The following is a 22246-nucleotide window of genomic DNA, read 5'->3' as shown; positions in this document are numbered from 1 at the left end:
TCCTTGTGTTGCGACTCAACCAAATCATAGTGTCCAAGGACTTCGGATCTTTGTTCCATTTGACAAGGATCTCCGTTTGTAATGGTCACGTGTGGAACTGAGCAAACGGCACTGCCTCGAAGGTTGACCCCATCAGACAAGGCCCGCATGCAAGCCCGCAGGAGGACAGATTGCTGTTATCTAGTTTGCTGTTATCTAGCAAACAGCCCCCTGCAACTTTTGAGCTTGTCCAGGGAAAAAAAAAACCTTGCCGAAGCGGAGTCCAGAGTCAGACCCAGATAATCCAGTCTTAAGGACGGTATCAGGGCAGATTTTTTGAAATTGATGTTCCAACCGAACTTTGCAGAGTCCGTACAGTAATTGTCAAGGCATCCAACAGGGCTGAATGCGAGTCTGCTCTTAAGAGGAGATCGTCCAGGTACCCCAGTACCGTAATCCCCAGTTGTCGCAGTAATGCCAACACCGGAGCCAACACTTTGGTGAATACCCTGGGGGCGCCCTTGGTGGACTGGGGTAGACCCGTAAGGCCTTTAATCAACTCATCCAAGGAGGATCCAAACAACCTGTCCCCTATAAAGGGAAGGTCAGAAAGAGCCTTTTTGGAAGCCTGGTCCGCGGACCAGCTTTTTAGCCACACCATGCGTATAATAGCAATCCCCACCACAGACCCTCTGGCTACCAGTGGAACCGCATCCAGCGACGTATCACATATATACAAATTGGTATATATACACACACAGAAGGGCTTGGACCATTTGGTCTGTCAGCTCTATTAGGCCCGGTGAGAGCTGCTCCGTTTCTAAGTCACCTTTCAGCAACTTCGCCCATTCTGTGATGGTCTGTGACACCAGAGTGATCACAAAGACCGGTTTTAGTATTGACCCCGGTAACACATGCAAAAAGCGGGACAGAGACTCAATCCGTCTATCCACGGTGGTCTGCAAATACCAGGGACTCTTCCACCGGGACCACAGTAGACTTTGTTTGGAAACCGAATGATCCACCTTTGGTGGCACAGTCCACCTAGTGAAAACCGCATCCGCGAAGGGATAACATCTTTTAAAATGCTTAGGCAACACTAACATTTGTTTGATGCACCCCCACTGTTCATTGACAATATTGCCAAAAAGTTCCAGACAGGGAAGCCCCTAGGCCTGACTTCTGGGATTTGCGGGTGCCAAAAGACACCTGCGTCCCTGATCCTGTAGAATCATCCACAGTCAGTTTAAGGTTTCCCGCACTGACACAATAAGTGCCTCCACCAGCGTGCTTTCCCACGTGGCAGTTGACGAGGATACATCCTCCTTGCCATCAGAATGCGAAGACGCAGATCCACCAGGATGTTATGCATCCGCAGCAGCCACATCTACCTCAGAATCTGAGGATACTATAGAGGCAGGTGAAGGCAAAGGGGGCTTTCGGCTAGTGGCATTTTTTTAAAAAACAAAATCCACTTTTGACACCAGGCTTTCCAAAACTGCTGTAAAAGCAGAAAGGGGCTGCGACCCGAAGGGTCCCGCCACTGCTCTGAGAGGGTCAGTAGGCAAGACTTGGTCCTGGGACTCCATAATCACTGAATACAAAAAAAGGCAGTGCCACTTTAAGAAAAGTCGCAAAAAAAAAAAAACTAGATCCGCACCGCTGCACCAGCAGTACCACAAGTCCCAGCCCTAACAAGCCTGCAGCAGGGTGAGTGAGGAACACCTACATGGACCCCAGGAACATACCACCAAAACGGTCTGGAGGCTACAGTAAAGTTCTGTGCAGAGATGAGAAACGATCTGACACAGGAACAGAAAAAACACCTGGGTCATGCCTAGAGCCCCTAGCTTCTCCCCTGCTGTCCAGCGATCGTGGACGACATCCAAAGAGAACTTTTTTACATTGAAAAAACTACAGCAAAATGGCAGCCCCCCACAGCGTGCCATGCGGTCTCCAGAACCCCCCCAGGGGGGTCATCAGACAGTGTAATCGAGGGGTCCCAAGGAGGAGGCCCCGCTAATCCCTGCTGAGCAGGCGGACGACAGGTCTTGTCCGCTCCGCTATGCAGAGCGAACATGGACACAGTCCCGCTCGCCTCTATGGGGAAGTCGGATGGAAACGGACTCAACAAAAAAACTCTCAGAAAAGCGCTTAGGGCTGTAGTTAATACATACACTGGTGCTGCTGCAAAAACTTCAAAAAAAAAAAATACAGGTTTATATATTAATATGTTAATATACTGTCCGGGAAGCACATGGCATTTTAATTGACTTAACCCCAATTTTCCTTCCCTTTGATGTCAAACTATATTTTTTTGGAAGTTTTTGCAACAGCAACAATATTAACTACGGCCCTAAGCGCTATTCTGAGAGTTTGTTGTGACTTTTCCCAGCATCCTTGTTCCCAAGGATGATCCTCTCTTGCAACTATGGGCATATTGTTACCACATCTATCACTAAACCTCCTGGCGCCCAGTCTTTGTTTTTGGGCATTGGATTCGATCTGTCGGACGGATGGAAAATAGGACCACCACCTGTCTGTTTTTGCCAGACCAGATCGGATGGCGACAGTTGTCAGCGGACATCCGCCACTACATAGAGGAGACTGGAGGGTCCGATCAGGTCTGTCTGAAAAACTGACAGGCGGACCAGATCAAACAGCCCGTGTGAAATTGGCCTTCAGCTGTGTGGTATGACAAGGAGAGAATAGAAAATACATTGAAAAAGGGAAAAAAAAATAAAAAAACTGTTTCTATTTTTGTGGGGTTGTAAATGGAACTGAGGCTGTTCCGACAGCGCACCAGATCAAGCCCTCAACATCTTCAACCTCTTCTCCGAGCAGTGAGAACAGGCAGGAGAAACCCTCAGCACTGCCAGTGACTGCTTGTTGCAGCCCTGGCCACCACAAGATGGCGTCAGTTCCCCTATGTAAGAGGCTCCCTACAGCAGGCTGCAAAGCCGCGACCTCAATTACCGGCCAGTGCGGTATCTTAGTCCATGCACCCGCGGGCCGCATGGGAACAAGACACCTGCCGCAGTGTAGCCCAGGCGCCAGGCCTCTAATTCTAGTCGCCAATGCGACCTGGAGCCTGGGGTTTGTCGAGCCCTGGTTTACAGGTAAATCAAATTTCCTATTTTAACCATACAGGAAAGGGGGGAAATAAAGTGGGTAACAACATACCCACATGAATTGCCAACTGGCCCACACAAAACACAAGGGTTTAATAAACCCCAACAAATGTCTCAGTTAATTTGAAGCACCTTGCGACTGAAGCTTGCATCAGTTGGGACCTGAACATCCACAAAACTTGGAAAACCTTGAAACAGAGGACTTGCCACACTAAAAAGCCCAGGAGACAGCAACTTCCCTGGTAGAATGGGCTCTGACGATTAAGGAGGAACACTACAAACTAAAAGGTTTTTTCTTTAAAATAACAAACATGAAATGGTCTAGCTCCTAAGCAGCACTCTGTGTCCATTAACACAGATAGCACTGCTTTGCCCCACCCTCTGCTTCCCCCTCACTGGCTAACATTGACAGTAGTGGGAGCCAATGGCTCTCGCTGCTGTCTCTGAGCCTATGAGAAGGGTGCAAGCAGAGAGTCGCTGCTCTCGTGCACAGCGCTGGCTCGAGATGGGGCTCAGGTAAGTATTTAGGGGGGCTGGGGGAGAGCTGCACCCAGAAGTTTTTTTACCTTTATGCAGAGTATGCATTAGGGTAAAAAACCTTCAACCTTTACAACCACTTTAAGATAGTAAGCCGTGGAAATCAGTTGTCTGATCCACTTGTTAATGTTGGTACAGGAAGCAGGGTGCCTTCTACAAGGACCTCCAGGTGGAACAAAGAGACTCCATTTTGTGGCTGCCTCGTAGACTAACAGCCCTAATCATATCCAGAAAATGTGAGGCAATGTCGATGTTTGGAGCAAGACTGAGGAAAGTCCTCATTGAGGTGAAAGGAATAGACCACCTTACATAGAAAGGAAGGCTTAGGTCTCAAAACCACTTAATCCTTGTGCAAAACAAAAAATGGTCTCTTACAAGATAGAGCTAGCAACTCAAACATGTCTAAAAGACGTGATGGCAATCTTAAATTGCGAATGCGAGGAAAGGATTTCATGAGGCTAAAGAGGTCTTACATATGCAATAGTAAATCTTACTGAAGAAGGGTTTCCTTGCTCAGAGTAAGATGGGAATAACAGAATCAAAGAAAAACCTTTCCTTTGGAATCATTGGTCTTCGCTACAAACTGGTTCAGGATGTTGAGCCTGTAAGCCAGAATTTAAGCATTTGGTTTTCCCCATTTTAGACGGATTTTGAAAGATCTTGGGATGCAGAGACCACACTCCCAGGTCTAGAGGTTTACTGCTTAGAAAGTCAACGTGCAGGGAGCGCAGGTAATCCATCTTCCCTATTTTTCCCTCCTTTTCTTCAGTCCTTTCGGTCTATACTGCCCCTATTGGTTTTAGGGGGGACGTCAGATTGGTCTAATTTAAATGTGGGATCGTTCTCCCTCAACTTTGAGGTTAAAAATGCTGAAGTGCATACTAGGAGTCAGGGTGCATTTTCTGGCACAGTTCCTCCCATTTTTACAAGATCATTCTAATTGCTAAATGGGATAACGGTGACAATTGTATTGCACTACTCGTATAATTTGCAATTTGAAAGGTACTTTAATCTCCCGATTTAATTTTATTACAATAATATGTCAGTAATAACCTTGTTAACCTTTTGGCTATTTTGTTAATGTATTTTGTATGGGAGAGTGGCTGTCTGTCGCTAGTCACCACCATGCAATGTTACCTGTATTTCCTTCTGGTCTTAAAAATTCCTAATAAACATCATTGAAAAAGAAAGTCCACCTAAAGGAATGTGGATTCCTTCTAAAGCAGGAATGTAAGTTTCTGCCCAGGAGAGGGCTTAGGGCTGCTAGGTTTCTGGTGCTCCCGTGGCGATTTAGGTTAGCACACATTTTCTGACTGCAGTGAGACCTTGTAGAAGGGAGGTCCAAAGTACTAGGGATAATTTATTGGCTCTCAGTTCCAGAATGTTGATGGGTAGTTTGGACTCCTGTAGAAACCATATTCCCTGAACAGTCAAGGATTTGCAAACTCTACCCCAGCCTGTAAGACATGCATCTGTTAACACGTTCCAAGTCCAGCGAAGGAACAACTTTCCCTGTTCCAAGGCAGGATTGGAGATCCATCACACCAGGGAGATCTTCGCTTGACTTGACAGAAGCGTTGGTTGAGCCAAGAATTGGGTCTTCTTGTTCAATGTTTTGAGGACGTTCGATTGACGGGGTCTGGAGTGAAATTTGGCAATGGGAACTGCCTAAAAATAAAGGACCCAAAACCTTAATGCAGAAGCAAATTGAGAGGTGTCATTATAAACAGAGGGTCCAAGTGCTGGATCCTAGAGATGCAATATTCTCCTAAGGAAGCAAGATACAGGTTTGGGCTGTGTCCAAGATCAGAGCCAGGTACTCCAGACAGCATGTGGGCTGGAGGGCAGACTTTGGAGAGTTGATTTTTCAACCAAAGGTTTGAAAGCACTTCAGAACTGGATGGTCCTTTAGACACTGGCAGACAGGGTCTTGGCTTAAGTGTCCTTCAGTAAAAAGGTCATCCAGGCAATCGTTTCATGAAGGCTTTGGGTTCATAAAAGAGCCAGAACCAGAGAACACATTCTTGTGAAGACTTGGGGTGCAGAAGAGAGCCAAAATAGCAGTGCTTGTTTCCCACAGCCAGATGTCCCAATTTTTCTTTGGGACTGAACAAGTTTGCATAGAAACTTTGAAACCACAGGAAAAGCAAGGATGGGGCAGGGGTAGAAACTCATAATTTTGTACCCCTTTCTAGACCGGCGCAAAGATCAACAGATGTCTCCCACTCTGAGGAGTAGGGGTGTCCCTTTACTGTGAGGACTTCTAGAAGGCTTGCTGGATTTGGTAGACCAAGGCTTGCAACAAAAGGAAGTGTTAAGCTTGGTTTAGAGGTTGACGTCTGGGGAGAAGAGTAGAAGTGTAGGAGCAATATTCCCCTAGTAACAAAGGCATACATAGAAGAGGTTTCTTACAAGCATATTCAGCAGTCCAATCTTTTAGCCGCAAAATCCTGTGCATGTGCATAAAAGATGAGAACTATTCTTGAGATCTGTCTAATGATATTTTCAAGAGCATCAACACAAAACAATAGGGCTGAATGCATACGTTGTAGTTGTTTTAAGAGAACAAGGTGTTTAAAAAGACAGGTTCCTGGTCTCTTCATGGGTCTCAAATGGTTAGGAATAGTCTGGCAAATTGACATGTCAGCAATTGCTGGCTGCAGGAGAATTTTAAGTTTTTAGGTGGGCTTTAACAGATTCAACAGAATCTTAAAAGGAGGAAACATCCTCAATAGGAACTATAAGGTATTTATTGATAAAAATGACATGGCAGGATCCACTAGTGGAATAAACTATTTTTAAGATCCCTTTCCAATGGTGGGGGGGAATGGGAATGGGATTTTCGACTTCGCATGAAATCTATTTCTCTGATGTTCATTGACTAACACAGCTACAGATATTGTTAACCATTGGGTTATACTGACCCTACAGGAGTAGGGCAGTAAGCAGAAAGAGCAGTCCCAGGGTATACTCCCTCTCTCTGCTATAGGAACTCAGTTTAGTTACAAGCAGCGTCAGAAGAATTAGAACGCCATAGAGGGGTGGGTGCTGTGTCTGTCAAAGAACATCAGAGAAATGGATTTTACGGCAAGTCAAAAATCCAATTTTTTCTTTCGTTCATTGGTGGACACAGCTCCTGATCTTCTTAACCATTGGGACGTCCTGAAGCAGTGTTAAACATGAGGGGTGGGAACAGCAAAAAATTCCCAAGGTGAAAAACAGTGGCCAACCAGGCAACAGGGGCTCAACCAAGACAACTGGAGCCCACCTGAAAAAACAATACACCCTCAAGGACCAAGTCCTCTAAAAAGCAGCCTGCAAAACCTTGTGGCCAAAAGAGCCATCTACAGATGCCAACACATTCACTTTTTAGAACTTTGTGAAAGCATGCACCAACGACCAGGTGGCCGCCTTTCAAAACTGCGTCAAGGACACCTGATGACGGAAGGCCCAGGAGGCACTGAGTGCCCAAGTAGAGTGCGCCTTGATATAGGGAAAGGAGGAACCATCCTCATGGAATAGGCCTGAATCACCGTCTGTCTGATCCATCTGGGAATGGTCGCAGAGGAAGCAGACAACCCTGTCGGATTCCCATCCGTAAGCACAAATAGCGAGTCTGACTTCCTAACAAACTCCATAGCTGCCAGGTACACCCTTATTGCCCGAACCACATCCAAGGCAATTTCCTTAGGATGTTTTGGCCTGGGACACAGGGAAGGAAACACAAGGTCTTCATTCAAATGGAAATCAGAGAGAACCTTTGGAAGGAATGACGGACAGGGGCAAAGAACCCCCTTATCTCTGTGAACCACCAAGTAAGGTGAAAGACAGGATAACGCTGTCAGTCAACACAATGTCTTCATTCCAACCTTCTGAGACAGCGCAAACAAGGGAATCTCCCGAAGAATCTCAAAGGTAAACTTCTGGAGGACCGAAAGCACCAAATTGAGGTCCCAAGGTTGCAACAGAGACCGCACTGGAGGAACCCAATGGCAAACACCCTGCAGAACGGTACGTACAAGGGAGCGTGTGGCCAAGGGTCATTGAAAGAAGACAGCCAAAACGGACACCTGGTCTTTGATGGTACCCAAGGCCAATTTCTGTTCAACCTCCCGTAAAGGAAGGTCAAGATCGGAGCCACCGAGAAAGAGCGAGGATGAACCCCAAGAGACTCACATCATGCGATGGTAGAACACCCTAAAAGTATATTTCCCAGCTTTTAACAGCATTGGAATCACCGATTCAGACCAACCCCATATCATTCAGTACCTGGCTTTCAGCAGCCAAGCCGTCAAAGCCAGCGACTGAAGCAGGGTGGCAGATTAGCCCTTGGGTTAGCAGCTCCTCCCTGAGAAGAAGCTTCCAAGGAACGTTGGCGACCAGCTGCACCAGGTCGGCGTAGAAAGCCCGGGGGGCCAGTCCAGGGGCCACTAAGATGACCGGAATCCCTTCTGCCTCGATCCTGCGTAGATGTCTTGGCAGAAACTTGAGGAGGGAAGGCGTATATCGGACGATACTGACCCCACAGGGCCACCAGCACGTCTGTGGCGTCGGCCAGAGGATCCCATGATCGTGCCACAAACCTCTGCACCTTTCTGTTGAGCCAAGATGCCAACAGATCCACCTCAGGGGTGCCCCACTGGGGACACAACTGATGAAACGCCTCCGGATGAAGAGACCATTCCCCCTGGTCCAACGCCTGCCGACTGAGGTAATCCACCTGCCAGTTTTCCACTCCGCGACTGTCTAGAGACTGTGGATTCTTGTCCCATATTGCCAGATTCTCCTCTGCAGGGACCTCATATGGCACTGTGCAAAACCGAACCACCTCGAAGGTAGACACCCTCAGGTCAGGCACACGCATGGAAATCTGGAGGGATTACCATCTGCTGGACAGCAGGAGACGAATTACAGCCTACAGTTTCTGGCGTTTGTCCAGAGGAAGGAGCACTCTGGCCGAGTCCAAAGTCAGACCCAGATAGTCAAGCTTTGTGGATGGAACCAGAGCAGACTTCTGAAAATTCAGAATCCAGCCAAACACCCTCAGGCTTGTTTGTTGATTTCTAGGTTTTTCCACCAGAGCAGTAGGAGACTCTGCTCGCAGAAGGAGGTCGTCCAAGTAGTCCAGTACCGCAATCCCCCATTGGTGTAACAATGCTAGCACCGGGGCCAACACTTTTTTGAAGACCTGAGGAGCAGAGGCGAGACCAAAAGGTTAATGCCACAAACGGATACGCTCCTCTCCCACAGAAAAGCGGAGGAAGTGCTGGAGACCGACACATATTAGAATGTGAAGGTAAGCGTCCTTGATGTTGATGGAGGCAAGAAAAATCCCTGTTGCAGGGAAGCCAACACCGTGCGAATGGACTACATTCTGAACTTCTGCACCCACACAAAGCAGTTCAGCGCCTTGAGGTCCAGAATTGGATGCACCTTGACTTCCTTCCTGGGGACTGTAAACAATTTTGAGTAAAACCCCTGAAAACATTCTGAAGTCGGAACAATCACTCTTTAAAGTTAAAGGGCTTGCACCGCCCCAAAAAGAGCCTGTATATGGACCGGGGACAGTCGCACGTTGGCAGGAAAAACCTTACTGGAGGGTAAGAACAAAACTTGATCTTGTAGCCGGACCGAATTATCTCGTGGACCCATCTGATTTGTACCAAGGGAGTCCACGGGTCCAGGAACCAGCGAAGAAGTCTCCCCCACCCCAGATATGGGTGAGAGCGCACCTTCATGCTGAAGCCACCCCTACTGAGGAAGTCGTGACGCGAAAGCGTAAGACGCCATGCGTATAGGGGTCGGAGACTCGGACGGATGAGCGGCGAACCACCAGCACGGCTCCCGACAGCTACTGTTTGGCGTGTACGGTCCGCACAAGCCCATTGTGCTGATTCATGTGAGTGTAATTCCACCTGTAGGTGAATGAATAAAAGGGTAATAGCAGTGTACACTTAGATGCTTAATTATCTTTATTCACATATCATATCCATGGGATGGTGAGAGATCGATCCAGGAAGTGGCATCCTTTACACTGGTCTTACTGAGGATTCATTGTTGGTTTAATGCTTCAATGAGGTGAGAGGCCATCTTGTGGCTAAACGGTGGTGGTGTCACTTGCACTTTATAATGGAAACATCTATCAAGCATCTTGATTGAATTTTAACCCACGGTTATATTTATGTTTTAGTGGACTTTTTTACACTTCACCTTGAATGCACTTTATGGACATTATATATTGCACCTAAGAGGAATATATATTGCACCTTAAGAGTTATTGATTTGTATGATGCACATCGTCACTTTATTTGACTTTATATAGCGCTGTATATATATTTGTTTCCAGTTCATGCTGAAGGGGCCTTGTTTGCAGGTCTGGAGAAGCCCGCTCTTGACCTGCCAGACTAACTTCGCTTGGATTCTCTAGAGGAGGCCCCAAAGAGCTCTGATTCCTTGTTAGCTGACCCTGAGGGACGAAACAGGTGATCTCCTTGAAAGGGAAGATCAGGCTTTTTTTTTTTTTTTTTTTTTTTTAGAAGCCTGGTCTGCAGACCAGCATTTAAGCCAAAAGACATGACGAAGGACCACTGCCAAAACAGAGAGCTGAGTCACTAGGATAACTGCATCCAAAGAGACATCACCGATAAACTGCAGCCCCTGGACCAGCTGGTCCGCCAGCTCAGCAAAGGCAGGGGGGAGCTACTCCCTCTCCAGGTCATGCCAAAAAAGCCTATCCCATTCGGTCAGAGTCTGCAACACCAGGGCAATGGTGAATGTCGGCCTCAGTGTCAAACCATCCAGGATGTACATATTGCGGGCCACAGCCTCAGCCTTCCTGTCAGCGGGGTCCTTACAGGCGAGGGACTCTTCAACCAGAATCATGGTTGCCTTGTTTAATCTGGAAACCGGATGGTCCACCACTGGTGAAACCGTTCACTTCTTTCCTAGCAAAATCGCTTAGTGACCCCAAGGGGACGCTTTTGTCACCCCCACTATTTAGTGACAATTCTGTCAAAATAGGAGGCCAAAGGGAACACATTTTCTGCTCTGGATGGCTTGTGAATCCCAAAGGGAACCTACGCCTCCATCTTTAAAGATAGCACGCACAGCTACAATCAGTGCGTCCACCAGCACCTTTTCGTAGGCCGTTGCCGAAATTGAGGAATCCTCCTCACTATCTGAGGAATCAGGGCGCGTGTTTGTAGACCCAGCAGGGTGACCCACGTCCGCAGCAGCTGAATCAGATTTAGGATCTGAGGACACAGGGGAGGAAGGGGTGCTTTTTGCCAGCTCGTTACCCAAAAGCCATCTCCACCCGGGACACCAAGGAATCCAGGACCGCCGTCAGTGCATCGATGAATGGATGGGACCCAGAAGGCCTGCAGCCTCAGAGGTGATCAGTTGGGGAGATATGCTCCAAAGACTCCATGAGTCACCAGGGGGACCCAACAAAAGTGTAAAACACTAAGGGACAACCCCCACCGCTCTGGCAGCCCACCCAGTTGCCAGCCACAGAGCACCAATCGATCCTGAGTAGAGAGAGGACCCCACCAGACTCACCACCCAGCAGAAACCAGGCACCACAGCTACCAGGAGAATCTGCACTGCACGAATGGCGATCAGGAAATTAAAAGATCCAGGAGTCAGCACCAGGGAATGAGGAGGGGCTCCCACTGCCGAAATCGCCACCCAGAGGGCTCTACTGTCATGGCTGCCGCTATTTTTAATGGCAAGCCACTGAAAATTAGCCGGCAGACTACACAATCATGACTGCCGTGCATTAAGCACACAGGCTACAATAAAATGGCGGCCCCAGCACGGCAGCAGGGGGGATACCTAGGCCTCAGAAATTGGCACAGGCAGGATGGGGGAGGGGGGGGATTTCCCTGCAGTAGTACCTATAGCAAAGAGAGGGAATATGCCCCCTGGGACTACACAAAGGTGTAGCCAGACTCTTTTACTGCCTAGTGCCCTACTCCTGTAGGGGGCAGTATAACCCAACAATTAAGAAGATCAGGAGCTGCGTGTCAATGAACGAAAGAGAAAGGTCTTTTTTGATTTGGCCAGTCTATTCGTACCCATATGGGTGTGCTTAGGCTGTGTAGAGTCAAGTGCTGTCCTCAATATTTTTCTCCGTCGTCAAGTAAAGGAGGTTCCACTTCTCACTCCTGAACAGATTTAAGAAGAATACAGGACATCTACTCTTTCTAGCCTCTGGAAACCAAAAAGCCCTAAAAGTGTCAGAAATAGTGTCAGAGAAATCTGCTTTTGTGTGTGGGAGTCAGATTTTGGGAGTGGCGTCAAGATTCAGGACAAGAGGACAGCCATCTCCCTGAGTGGTGTTGTGTTTAATGCAGGTCATCTGCGAAAGGCATACTATTAGACCATTTTGTCCCAGCTCCCTTGCACCTGTGATCCACCATTGCTAGTGATGGGATCCCCAGTGGGATACTCACGATGCAGGATGTGTGGATGGAAGAGGTTTTGTGCATCTGGAGGAGCTGCTACAACCCAGGCACTGATCTAACTTTTGTTGTTGTGTCTCACCAGAAGATGGCCATGGAAATGCAGCAATGTACTTATTCTTGGTATACATTTACCTAATCCTTAGGAGACTAAGCCCAGACAGGAGCAAAAAAATCATCAATTGTAAAATGGCTTGCGGAGCAGCATTAGAGACCAAATGGCAGAGGGTGCCACAATAAAAGGGACCACCACCCAATTCCTCTGCCTACTAAACTTCATAGTGTTATGAGGATAGTGTGTTTAAAACCAGAAACTGGATTTTATATGAAGGAACCCTTTCTTATCATATCCACGATGCCAAGCAGATTAAGGTCCAAGCTTAACCCATCATGATAGCAATACTCTCGAAGATGCCTTCAGGGTCTGAGAACCATAGAAATGGACCCTGGACCTGTATAGCACCCTGCCACCAACTTCACATGTTACACTTTATGCCAAGTTAAGCACCTGACACAGGATCCAGTGACCAAAGCAAACATTACAGGCTAGCCCTATGCAGCGGGTTCCCAGTAGTGTCCCTGAGGTACAAACTGAAGGTAACTAATCCAGACACCTCTCCTGACTGCTTATTGCGTTGCATTGATGGGAAAAGACTCAGATGAAAAAAAACTTGAAGGGTTTGAAAAGAAAAATACTTCAGAGGAGAACATGTTCTTCACCTAAAGACACCATCAAAAACTGAAGTGGATGGTATAATATAGGTTTGCTCAAGGACAGCCCTAGCAAAAACTTTTGCCATTGTCAAATCACTTGAAGGTAGCAGCATATATCCCATTGTCTATAAATACTAAAAAATCACATGTACTTAAAGCGGAGTTCCGGCCTCAAAAGTTTTTGAGATAAAAATACCCCCGTGACAGTCAGGGCTAGTGCGTTTCAAAATGGATAGCCTCTGAACTGTCCCAAGTTGCACTTACCTTTTAGAAGAAATACTTGCCTTGAAAATGTCTTGTCCAGTGCTGCCATCTCAGGTGTGGGCAGCTGAAGCCAGAGCGTTATCTTCGGTCCTACTTGTCAGTTTCGGTGCAGGTGTGTCATCCCTGCACAGCTTCAGGGCATGCCAAAAGCTGTTTAGCAAGGAATGACGCGCATGCACCGGAACTGATGAGCGGGGCCGGTGAAGGCGCATTGACTCCTGGAAGCGAGGACGTTCAGCTTCCAGGAGTCAACGCAAGCAGGAAGTGACGGCGCGGGCAATGGACGCAGAGGGAGGAAGTAGAAGGAAGGCAATTATATTTTCTTCAAAAACAAGGTAAGTAAAGCAAAAAAAAAAAAAAAAAATATCGGGAGTATCCAATTGTTTTTTAGGTGATTTAAAGAAAGCGGATGGCCCAAAGTTGTTTTTGAGGCCGGAACTCCGCTTTAAGTATTCACAGCCTTTGCCCAATAGTTTGTTGAAGCACCTTTCGCACCAATTACAGCCTCAAGTCTCTTGAGTATGATGCTAAAAGCTTGGGAAACCTATTTTTTGGGCACTTTCTACCATTATTTGCAGGGAAGCTCATGCTTCATCAGCTTGGATGAGGAGCGTCAATGCACAGACATTTTCAGATCTCTACAGAGATGTTCAATCAGGTTCAAGTCTCGCAGCCACTCCTTTGTTACCTTGGCTGTGTGCTTAGGGTAGTTATCCTGTTGGAAGATGAAACTTCGCCCAAGTCTGAGGTCCAGAGCACTCTGGAGGTGATTTTCATCAAGGATGTCTCTGTACATTGCTGCATTCATCATCCCCTCGATCCAGACTAGTCTTGCAGTTCCTGCCACGGAAAAACATCCCCACAGCATGATGCTGCAAGCACCATGCTTTACTGTACGGATGGTATTGGCCAGGTCAAACTGTGCCTGGCTTTCTCCAGACATGATGTTTGCAATTCAGGCCAAAGAGTTCATTCCTTGTTTCATCAGACCAGAGAATTTAATTTCTCATGGTCAGAGTCCTTTGGGTACCTTTTGGCGAACTCCAGGCAGTCTGCCATGTTACTTCTACTGAGGAGAGTGGCTTCCATCTGGCCACTCTACCGTACAGGCCTGATTGGTGGAGTGCCGCAGATAAGGTTGTTGTTCTGGAAGGTTCTCCTCTCTCCACAGAGAAACGCTGGAGCGCTGTCAGTAACCATTGGGTTCTTGGTCACCTCCCTAAGGCCCTTCTCCCCCGATCGCTCAGTCTGGCCAAGCAGTCCACTCTTGGAATAGTCCTGGTGGTTCCAAACTTCTTTTATTTATGGATTATGGAGGCCACTGTGCTCATTGAGACCTTCAATGCTGCAGACATTTTTCTGTACCCTTCCCCAGATCTGTGTCTCCATACAATCCTGACTCAGAGGTCTACAGACAAATTTCTTGAACTTCATGGCTTCGTTTGTGCTCTGACATGCACTGTTATCTGTGGGACCTTGTATAGAACAGTTGTGTGCCTTTCCAAATCATGTCCAATCTACTGAATTTACCACAGGAGGACTCAATCAAGTTGTAGAAACATCAAGGATGATTAGTGGAAACAGGATGCACCAAGCTCAAATTCTGAGGGTCATGGAAAATGTTGTGAATACTTATGTACATGGGATTTTTTTCATTTTTAATAAATTTTGCAAATATTTGAAACAAACTTCTTTCCCATTGTCAATATTGGGTATTGTTTGTAGAATTTTGAAGAAAAAATGAATTCAATCCTTTTTGGAACAGTGAAGCACTGGGAATACATTCCGGATGCACTGTATATGAATTGCTAAGACCCAATATTCCAACCAAAGGAATATGTGCTCAATTTTCTGCCCTATAGTTTGACTCCTTGTCTCTCCTTTTTGGTTTCTGCACACCTCCATAGTTTAAGCAGACTGTTAACCTCAGCTGATAGCCCTTGGGTAAGAGGTCCAGTGGTAAGACAATGACATGGCACAGATGTCAAGATGTTGATGGATAGTGTGACAAACGTTCAGAGAAAGAGCACACAGACCCAATGTGAGAGGGATTTATATAGGGTATTCAAAACACACTAAGATATAAAAAGATAGAGGAGAGAGTATCTCTGGTAATTCACAATCAGTAGTCTAAGAGAACCACTCTAATTTGATGCCATAGTAGAACCAACACAAGATCAGAGGAAAATGGTCACCCACCTACTGTCCTGGTGACAAAGGTTTCCCAAGACCCAAGCTTTTAATTGCTGTGTCCATTTTACAGGTTTCCCTTTATTTCTGTCAAGTAAAACTGTTGTCACCATGACAGAAAGGGATTCAGAGGAAATCTTTCTAACTAAAACATCAAGGGGGGGTTCTAATTCTTCTCCATTTTATCCAGAACTATTGAAACATTTTAGTTCAGCTGGATCTATGGACATATTACTTTAAAGTAGAGGTCTCCAATCTGAGGTCCAGATGTGGCCCTTTGCTTGTTTTTAGCCAGCCTTGGGCACTATTTTATTCACTGACACCACTGAAGAGCACAATTCCTCCCAATGATACAAACAATGGGGCACAAATCCTACCAATGACATCAACGATGGGGCGCAATTACTACCAATGAAATCAACGATGGGGCCCAAGGCCAACAACGATGGGGCCCAATTCATCCAAATGACTCCAATGATGAGGCACAATTCCTCCCACTGACACCAATGATGGGGGATGGTTTACTGGGACAATTTCTACTCTTGATGGCTACAGTCCGGCCCCCCTAAAGTCTGAAGATCAGTAAACTGGCCCTTTGCTTTGAAAGTTTGGAGACCCCTGCTTTAAAGGATAAAAATTACAGTTGAACAGCAGGTGGTAGGCTCCATGTTTGCTTGGGAAATAGTGAAGGGCATGTGTATAGCCTGCATTTAGGATACAAGAAGTTCCAGAGGTTATGTATTGAAGACTAACACAGGGCGACAGTTGCACCTGGACTTCAGCAACTATTACTCAATGCAGCACACATTTAGATGTAGCCATTATTAGAAACACAATAACAGACGCAGAATGATTTACCTGTGGCACAGGAGGAATATAGTAACTTGCAGGCTGTTGGAATGAGCCAAGCAGCGGCCCGGGCAATGCTCTCGCGTTTGCCAGTCTTTGCATGTACTGGTTGGTGAGAATTGCTTTCCTCTCCTCTTTCCGTTGAGCCAACGCTACATACAGAGGCTTTGTGCTAACTATTCGTCCATTCATTTCGGTCACAGCCTTAGTAGCCTCTTCTGGAGAGGAAAAACAGACAAACCCAAAGCCCTTACTGTGCCCTCCATCCATCATCACCTAAAGTTGAAAATGAAAGATTTGCACATAAGCACAAAAAAAAAAAAAAGGTTAAACACACATTAACTCTAAATAATGGGTCTAATCCGTTCACATTTTGAAGGTTAGCAATTCCTTGGTCTTTGCCGTCAAACATCTGCTCATTAAATTCTACTATAACAATGTACAACAATGAAAGGAGAGCTCCAAGAAATAAAAATATTGTAAAGGGCATTGGGTGGTAAGTATAATGTGCAAATTAAACCTACCTCTATGTTGTCCTTTCAAAGTTTGTGCTTTTCAAGAACTGACTGGAGAGCCAAAGTACTGTTTGCTCAAGGCGTTAGGTCAATACACCATTTCAAGTCTGATTCTTTAATAACTAATTGCTGCAAATAGCCTTACTTATTCCGAGTCTAGGACTTAAGCTGGAGTGCCTCGTGTGTCAACCGCGACCTTAAGTCTGACACTGGCTGTCAACTAGCTGACCGCACTCACTACACAATCCAAGGTTTGCACGGTGTATGAAGTCAAGTAACTCAGACTAACCTCTGACCTCCCAACACAAGCTAAAGTATCAGGCTCCAAGTAGCGCTAACTGTAGGGACAAATCCTTTTTTAAAGCAGAAATGCAGCCAAATCCATATTATATATATATATATATATATATATATATATATATATATATATATATATATATATATATATATATATATATATATATATATATATATATATATATATATATATATACACACACACACACATACACACACACACTACAGACCAAAGGTTTGGACACACCTTCTCATTTGAAGAGTTTTCTTTATTTTCAGGACTATGAAAGTTGTAGAGTCACACTTCAAGAGGTAGTCACCTGAAATTGTTTTCACTTCACAGGTGTGCCCTGTCAGGTTTAATAAGTGTGATTTCTTGCCTTATAAATGGGGTTGGGACCATCGGTTGTGTTGTGCAGAAGTCAGGTGGATACACAGCTGATAGTCCTACTGAATAGACTGTTAGAATTTGTATTATGGCAAGAAAAAAGCAGCCAAGTACAGGAAAACGAGTGGCCATCATTACTTTAAGAAATTAAGGTCAGTCAGTCCAAAAATTGGGAAAACTTTGAAAGTGTCCCCAAGTGCAGTCACAAAAACCATCAAGCGCTACAAAGAAACTGGCTCACATGCGGACCACCCCAGGAAAGGAAGACCAAGAGTCACCTCTGCTGCGGAGGATAAGTTCATCCGAGTCACCAGCCTCAGAAATCGCAGGTTAACAGCAGCTCAGATTAGAGACCAGGTCAATGGCACATGGAGTTCTAGCAGCAGACACATCTCTAGAACAACTGTTAAGAGGAGACTGTGTGAATCAGGCCTTCATGGTAGACTATCTGCTAGGAAACCACTGCTAAGAAAGGCAACAAGCAGAAGAGACTTGTTTGGGTAAAGAACACAAGGAATGAACATTAGACCAGTGGAAATCTGTGCTTTGGTCTGATGAGTCCAGATTTGAGATCTTTGGTTCCAACCACCGTGTCTTTGTGCGACCCAGAAAAGGTGAACGGATGGACTCTACATGCCTGGTTCCCACCGTGAAGCATGGAGGAGGTGGTGTGATGCTGTGGGGGTTCTTTGCTGGTGACACTGTTGGGGATGTATTCAAAATTGAAGTCATACTGAACCAGCATGGCTACCACAGCATCTTGCAGTGGCATGCTATTCCATCCGGTTTGCGTTTAGTTGGACCATCATTTATTTTTCAACAGGACAATGACCCCAAACACACCTCCAGGCTGTGTAAGGGCTATTTGACCAAGAAGGAGAGTGATGGGGTGCTGCGCCAGATGACCTGGCCTCTACAGTCACCGGACCTGAACCCAATCGAGATGGTTTGGGGTGAGCTGGACCGCAGAGTGAAGGCAAAAGGGCGAACAAGTGCTAAGCATCTCTGGGAACTCCTTCAAGACTGTTGGAAGACCATTTCAGGTGACTACCTCTTGAAGTGTGACTACAATTTTCATAGTCATGAAAATAAAGAAAACTTTGAATGAGAAGGTGTGTCCAAAGTGTGTGTGTGTGTGTGTGTGTGTGTGTGTGTGTGTGTGTGTGTGTGTGTGTGTGTGTGTGTGTGTGTGTAAGCAACCTCTGAACTATCATCTTTTGGGGAATCCCCTTGATGGAGGGACGCCGCCACCGTCTGAAAGGACTCAAGCCCGAATTATGAATAGCACCTGCACAAAATGGTTCAGGGCCTTGAGGTCCAGAATGAGACGAATTTGCCCTCCTTCCTGGGAACCATAAAAGGGTATAAATAAAACCCCCCAAAATGCTCCGACACTGGAACCGGAATGATCACGCCCTAGGACAACAACAAGTCCTGCCCACAACAGAGCTTGCAGCCGATCTGGGGGCAGGTGCATATTGGAAGGAAAGAACCTTTCCTGGACAGAATTATATCTTGGAACCGGATACAAATCACCTCGTGGACCAACTGGTCACTGACCCGGGAGGTCCACAGCCCCGGAACCAGACGTTCACCCACCCCACACATGGAAGGGGCCTTGTCAGCAGGTCTGGAGAAGCCTGCTCCGATTGCCAGACCAAGGCCGCTAGAAACCTGCCCAAGTGGATTTGAGGGGCTAGGAACCCTTTTCTGAAGTCCCCGAGGTAAGAAAAACCTTCTAGTGGGCTGAAAAAAAAAGTCCCACGCCCCTGGCTAGGCACCTTTCCCTTCCCAGTCTGTGGAAGAAAGTTACTCTTACCCCCCGTCAGACTCCTAATAATGTCATCCAGTTTAGCCCAGAACAGGCGCTCGCCCTGAAAAGGTAATTCAGTTATGGCCTTCTTGGAGGTTTGTTCTGCAGACCAACACTTTAGCCACAAAATAGGCATCACTGCCATAAAAAAATAGCTTAGAGACTCATGGGAACTGCATACAAAGATGCATCGCAGACAAACTGCAGACCCTGGACCAACTGATCTGCCAGTTCACCATAGGCAGGGGGAAACTGGCCATCCCCAATGGCCAGACGCAAAGATGTCGCCCACACCATCAATGTCTGAGACACCAGAGTGGAGGCCTAAACAGGCCGCAATAAGGCACCAGCCATAGTAAACATGTAAATTGAGTGTCCACCATCAAGTGGATATAGGAGGAGTCCCCTGTAGTGCATTTGCACATCTCTCCCAGCAAGGAGTATTATCTCCAAGGGTTAGAAAGGCTGGATTCATCTCTTTTTCATGGATAGTGTAGGACCCACTGATAATGGGGTACTTTGACGCAGTAGTGGGCTTGAGCACGATATGGCCATATGGTGGGACCAAACCCCCATTTTTATTTATGGATTGTCTTCAGATTTGGTAGTTATTTCTTTTGCATTTGCGCGCTATTCTTTTTTAATATACATGTCTTTTGGTTCATAGCTGCAGCAGCTTTAGAAATACATGGGTATGCTCCCCCAAATTTTTTGCCTGTTTAAACATGTAAATTGGCCTAGAGATTCTGCCCACCTGTCAACCGGATTCCTAAAAACCGGGGATTCTACCACCAGAAACATGGTTGCCTTAGTCAACCTGAAAATAGGGGAACCAACCGCCGGTAGGACCGTCCACTCCCTCAGAAATAACTCCTCACAAGGGATACCGGACAGCAAAGCATCTTGGGACCATCAAGGGTTGTACTGAACACACCCAGCACTTAGACACAACTGTCAAAATAAGCTGGATAAGAGACCACCACAACCGCATTGGGACGGATTGTGGGTGACAAAACGGAACAGATATGTCTGCAGCAGCAGCCGCCTCGGCATCATCCTCCAACATAAATGGCTCCTGCACTGACGCAATTAGTGCATCTACCTGCACCTTTTTGTGCAGTGCAGCAGCCATGGAGGAATCATCCCTACTGTCTGACTGGTCAGGGGAACGTGGACCCGGTAGGGTGGGTCCCATCCGCAGCAACCAAACCAGATGCAGGATCTTATGAGACCTGGAAAGGGTAGGGGACGTATTCGTTAAGCCAACGCCCTCCTTACCCCTCACAGGGGGTCGGCGACTGAAGCCTCTTGCAGATGCCCTTCCAAGGGGGGCCACACACCGCTGATGTAGCAGAAAGGCTACCCCCACAGCACCACTAGGAAACTCCACAGTAACGTGGCAGCTAAACCTGCCTGGGACCCTGTTCTCCTCCCCCCCCCCCTAGAGCCACCCAGAAGGGAGCAGCCTAGTAGGCCACAAAGCCACTGCCGAAAGTTTCAGCGTGGAACCCGCGACCAGACAGGGGAGCTGAGGGGGCATGGATGTCTGGGGGGACAATGGCGGCTTCAGCCACCGCAGCTGGGCCTGCCTCATACAAGGTCAAGCTAGTAGGAAGCAAAGCCGCAGCCTAAATTTTTGGCCTGCCTGACCATGTGGTATTCAAACCCGTGGATACCAGGCCACCTGCCCCCCCAGGCATAATAGCTGTCCCAAGGGGACCCAAAAGAAGGCCAACAATCCCATAGCAGGCCCACCGAGGGCAGGGGGAATAGCGCATTAGCAAGTACCAAGGCCAGGGGAACGGGGGGGGGGGGGGGGGGGGTTTGGGGGAGAGAATCCCAGGGGGACCCACTATCCCAGGGAAGGAGAGGAGGGGGCCATTACTTACCGATCCAGCGAAGCTTGCAGGTAACACTCAAGACAGGAACCTCCTCGCCACTGAAGTGTGGGAGCTGTCGGCCAGAAGGAACGCTGCGAGACATTTAACTCGCGGGCCAGCCCCCATCCAATGGGACTAGGTCGCGGTCAACCAAGCACGGAGCAGGGCTGAGAAGACCACTGGAACTTCAAATCGTACAGCCCGTCGCTCAGCCTGGCAGTTGCAAGAAGATCTCCACAGGAAAAAAAAGCAGGAAGAAATACAAAAACAAACAGCAAAAAATAGACAAAAATGCCAGGACCTAGGGCATGTCTGGGAAACCAGGTCCTACTCCATAACTAGGCAAACAAACTTAGTATCTCTAAGCAGAGAGGGGGGGGATTATGCCAGCTGAGGACAGCCCATGGGGCATAGCCAAGCTCTTGTGTTTGCCTAGTCCTACGCCTGCAGAGGGCAGCATAACCCTATGGTACAGAATATATAACGGTGTCTGTCAACAAACGAACAAAAGAAAGAGAAAAAAAAAAAAGAAGAAGATTGCTGTAAGAGCTGTGGTAGGATGCCAATGGTAGAGATCAAATTCAATAGAAAGGTACCATGAATTTTAAATACTGCTATAGCAAAAAGCATCATACAGACTTTATATCCAAACTACAATTATAATGCTGCAAATCCAAGCAAAATCTGGACTAAGCCACACAAGTTTGTTGGTTAATAGTCACCTAGAGGCAGCATTAGGAGAGCACGTTTTGGTGAGCAAGATGCTGATAAAATCAGATGTTGACAGATTATTGCAAATCGGCACAAGAGAGCCATTGATCAACATCACACCCAACTCTTGGTGTTGCCACCAACATGCAAATTGGGGTTAAGCACTACCAGGTCAGTGCAAAAAATCAATGAGGACTACCCACCAAAGGTCTACAATCTAAAATAGGATTTCAAGAATCCTGGGCTTAAATAAGGCAGAGGCAAAACACTTTGTCCACTTTGAAATCTTATAGTGATGGGCAAAGCTCTGAACATTCTAGCAGCATTGGATCCCCTAATGCCACTAACCCCAGATACTAATTGGCCAAACAGGCAGTTCACCATAGTGATGGCCCAACATAAATGTGTGGGAGATAAGGTGAAGGCAAGCCTGGACACTACAAGAAATGTCAGATTTGCCAGTAACAACAGCCTGTTATTCTGGTGTAATTACAGAGTTTGGAGGTTGCTACT

The 22246-nt window shown here is 46.8% G+C and overlaps 1 protein-coding gene across 1 annotated transcript in view; it reads right to left on the bottom strand.

Moving 5' to 3' along the window:
- Positions 1-22246, bottom strand: part of PABPC1L (poly(A) binding protein cytoplasmic 1 like) — a gene marked incomplete at its 5' end in the record, with an annotated part of 266227 nt that overhangs the window by 143955 nt on the left and 100026 nt on the right. The window contains one exon of the mRNA XM_082271768.1: positions 16139-16405. Within this exon, the coding sequence (XP_082127894.1) occupies positions 16139-16405 (267 nt within the window). The remainder of the gene's footprint in view (positions 1-16138; positions 16406-22246) is intronic.

This window comes from Pelophylax lessonae (assembly GCF_965119305.1).
Source record: "Pelophylax lessonae genome assembly, chromosome: 11".
Classification (NCBI taxonomy): Eukaryota; Metazoa; Chordata; class Amphibia; order Anura; family Ranidae; genus Pelophylax; species Pelophylax lessonae.
Note: the sequence above shows the minus strand (reverse complement) of the source record. Positions and strands in the feature narration are given on the sequence as shown.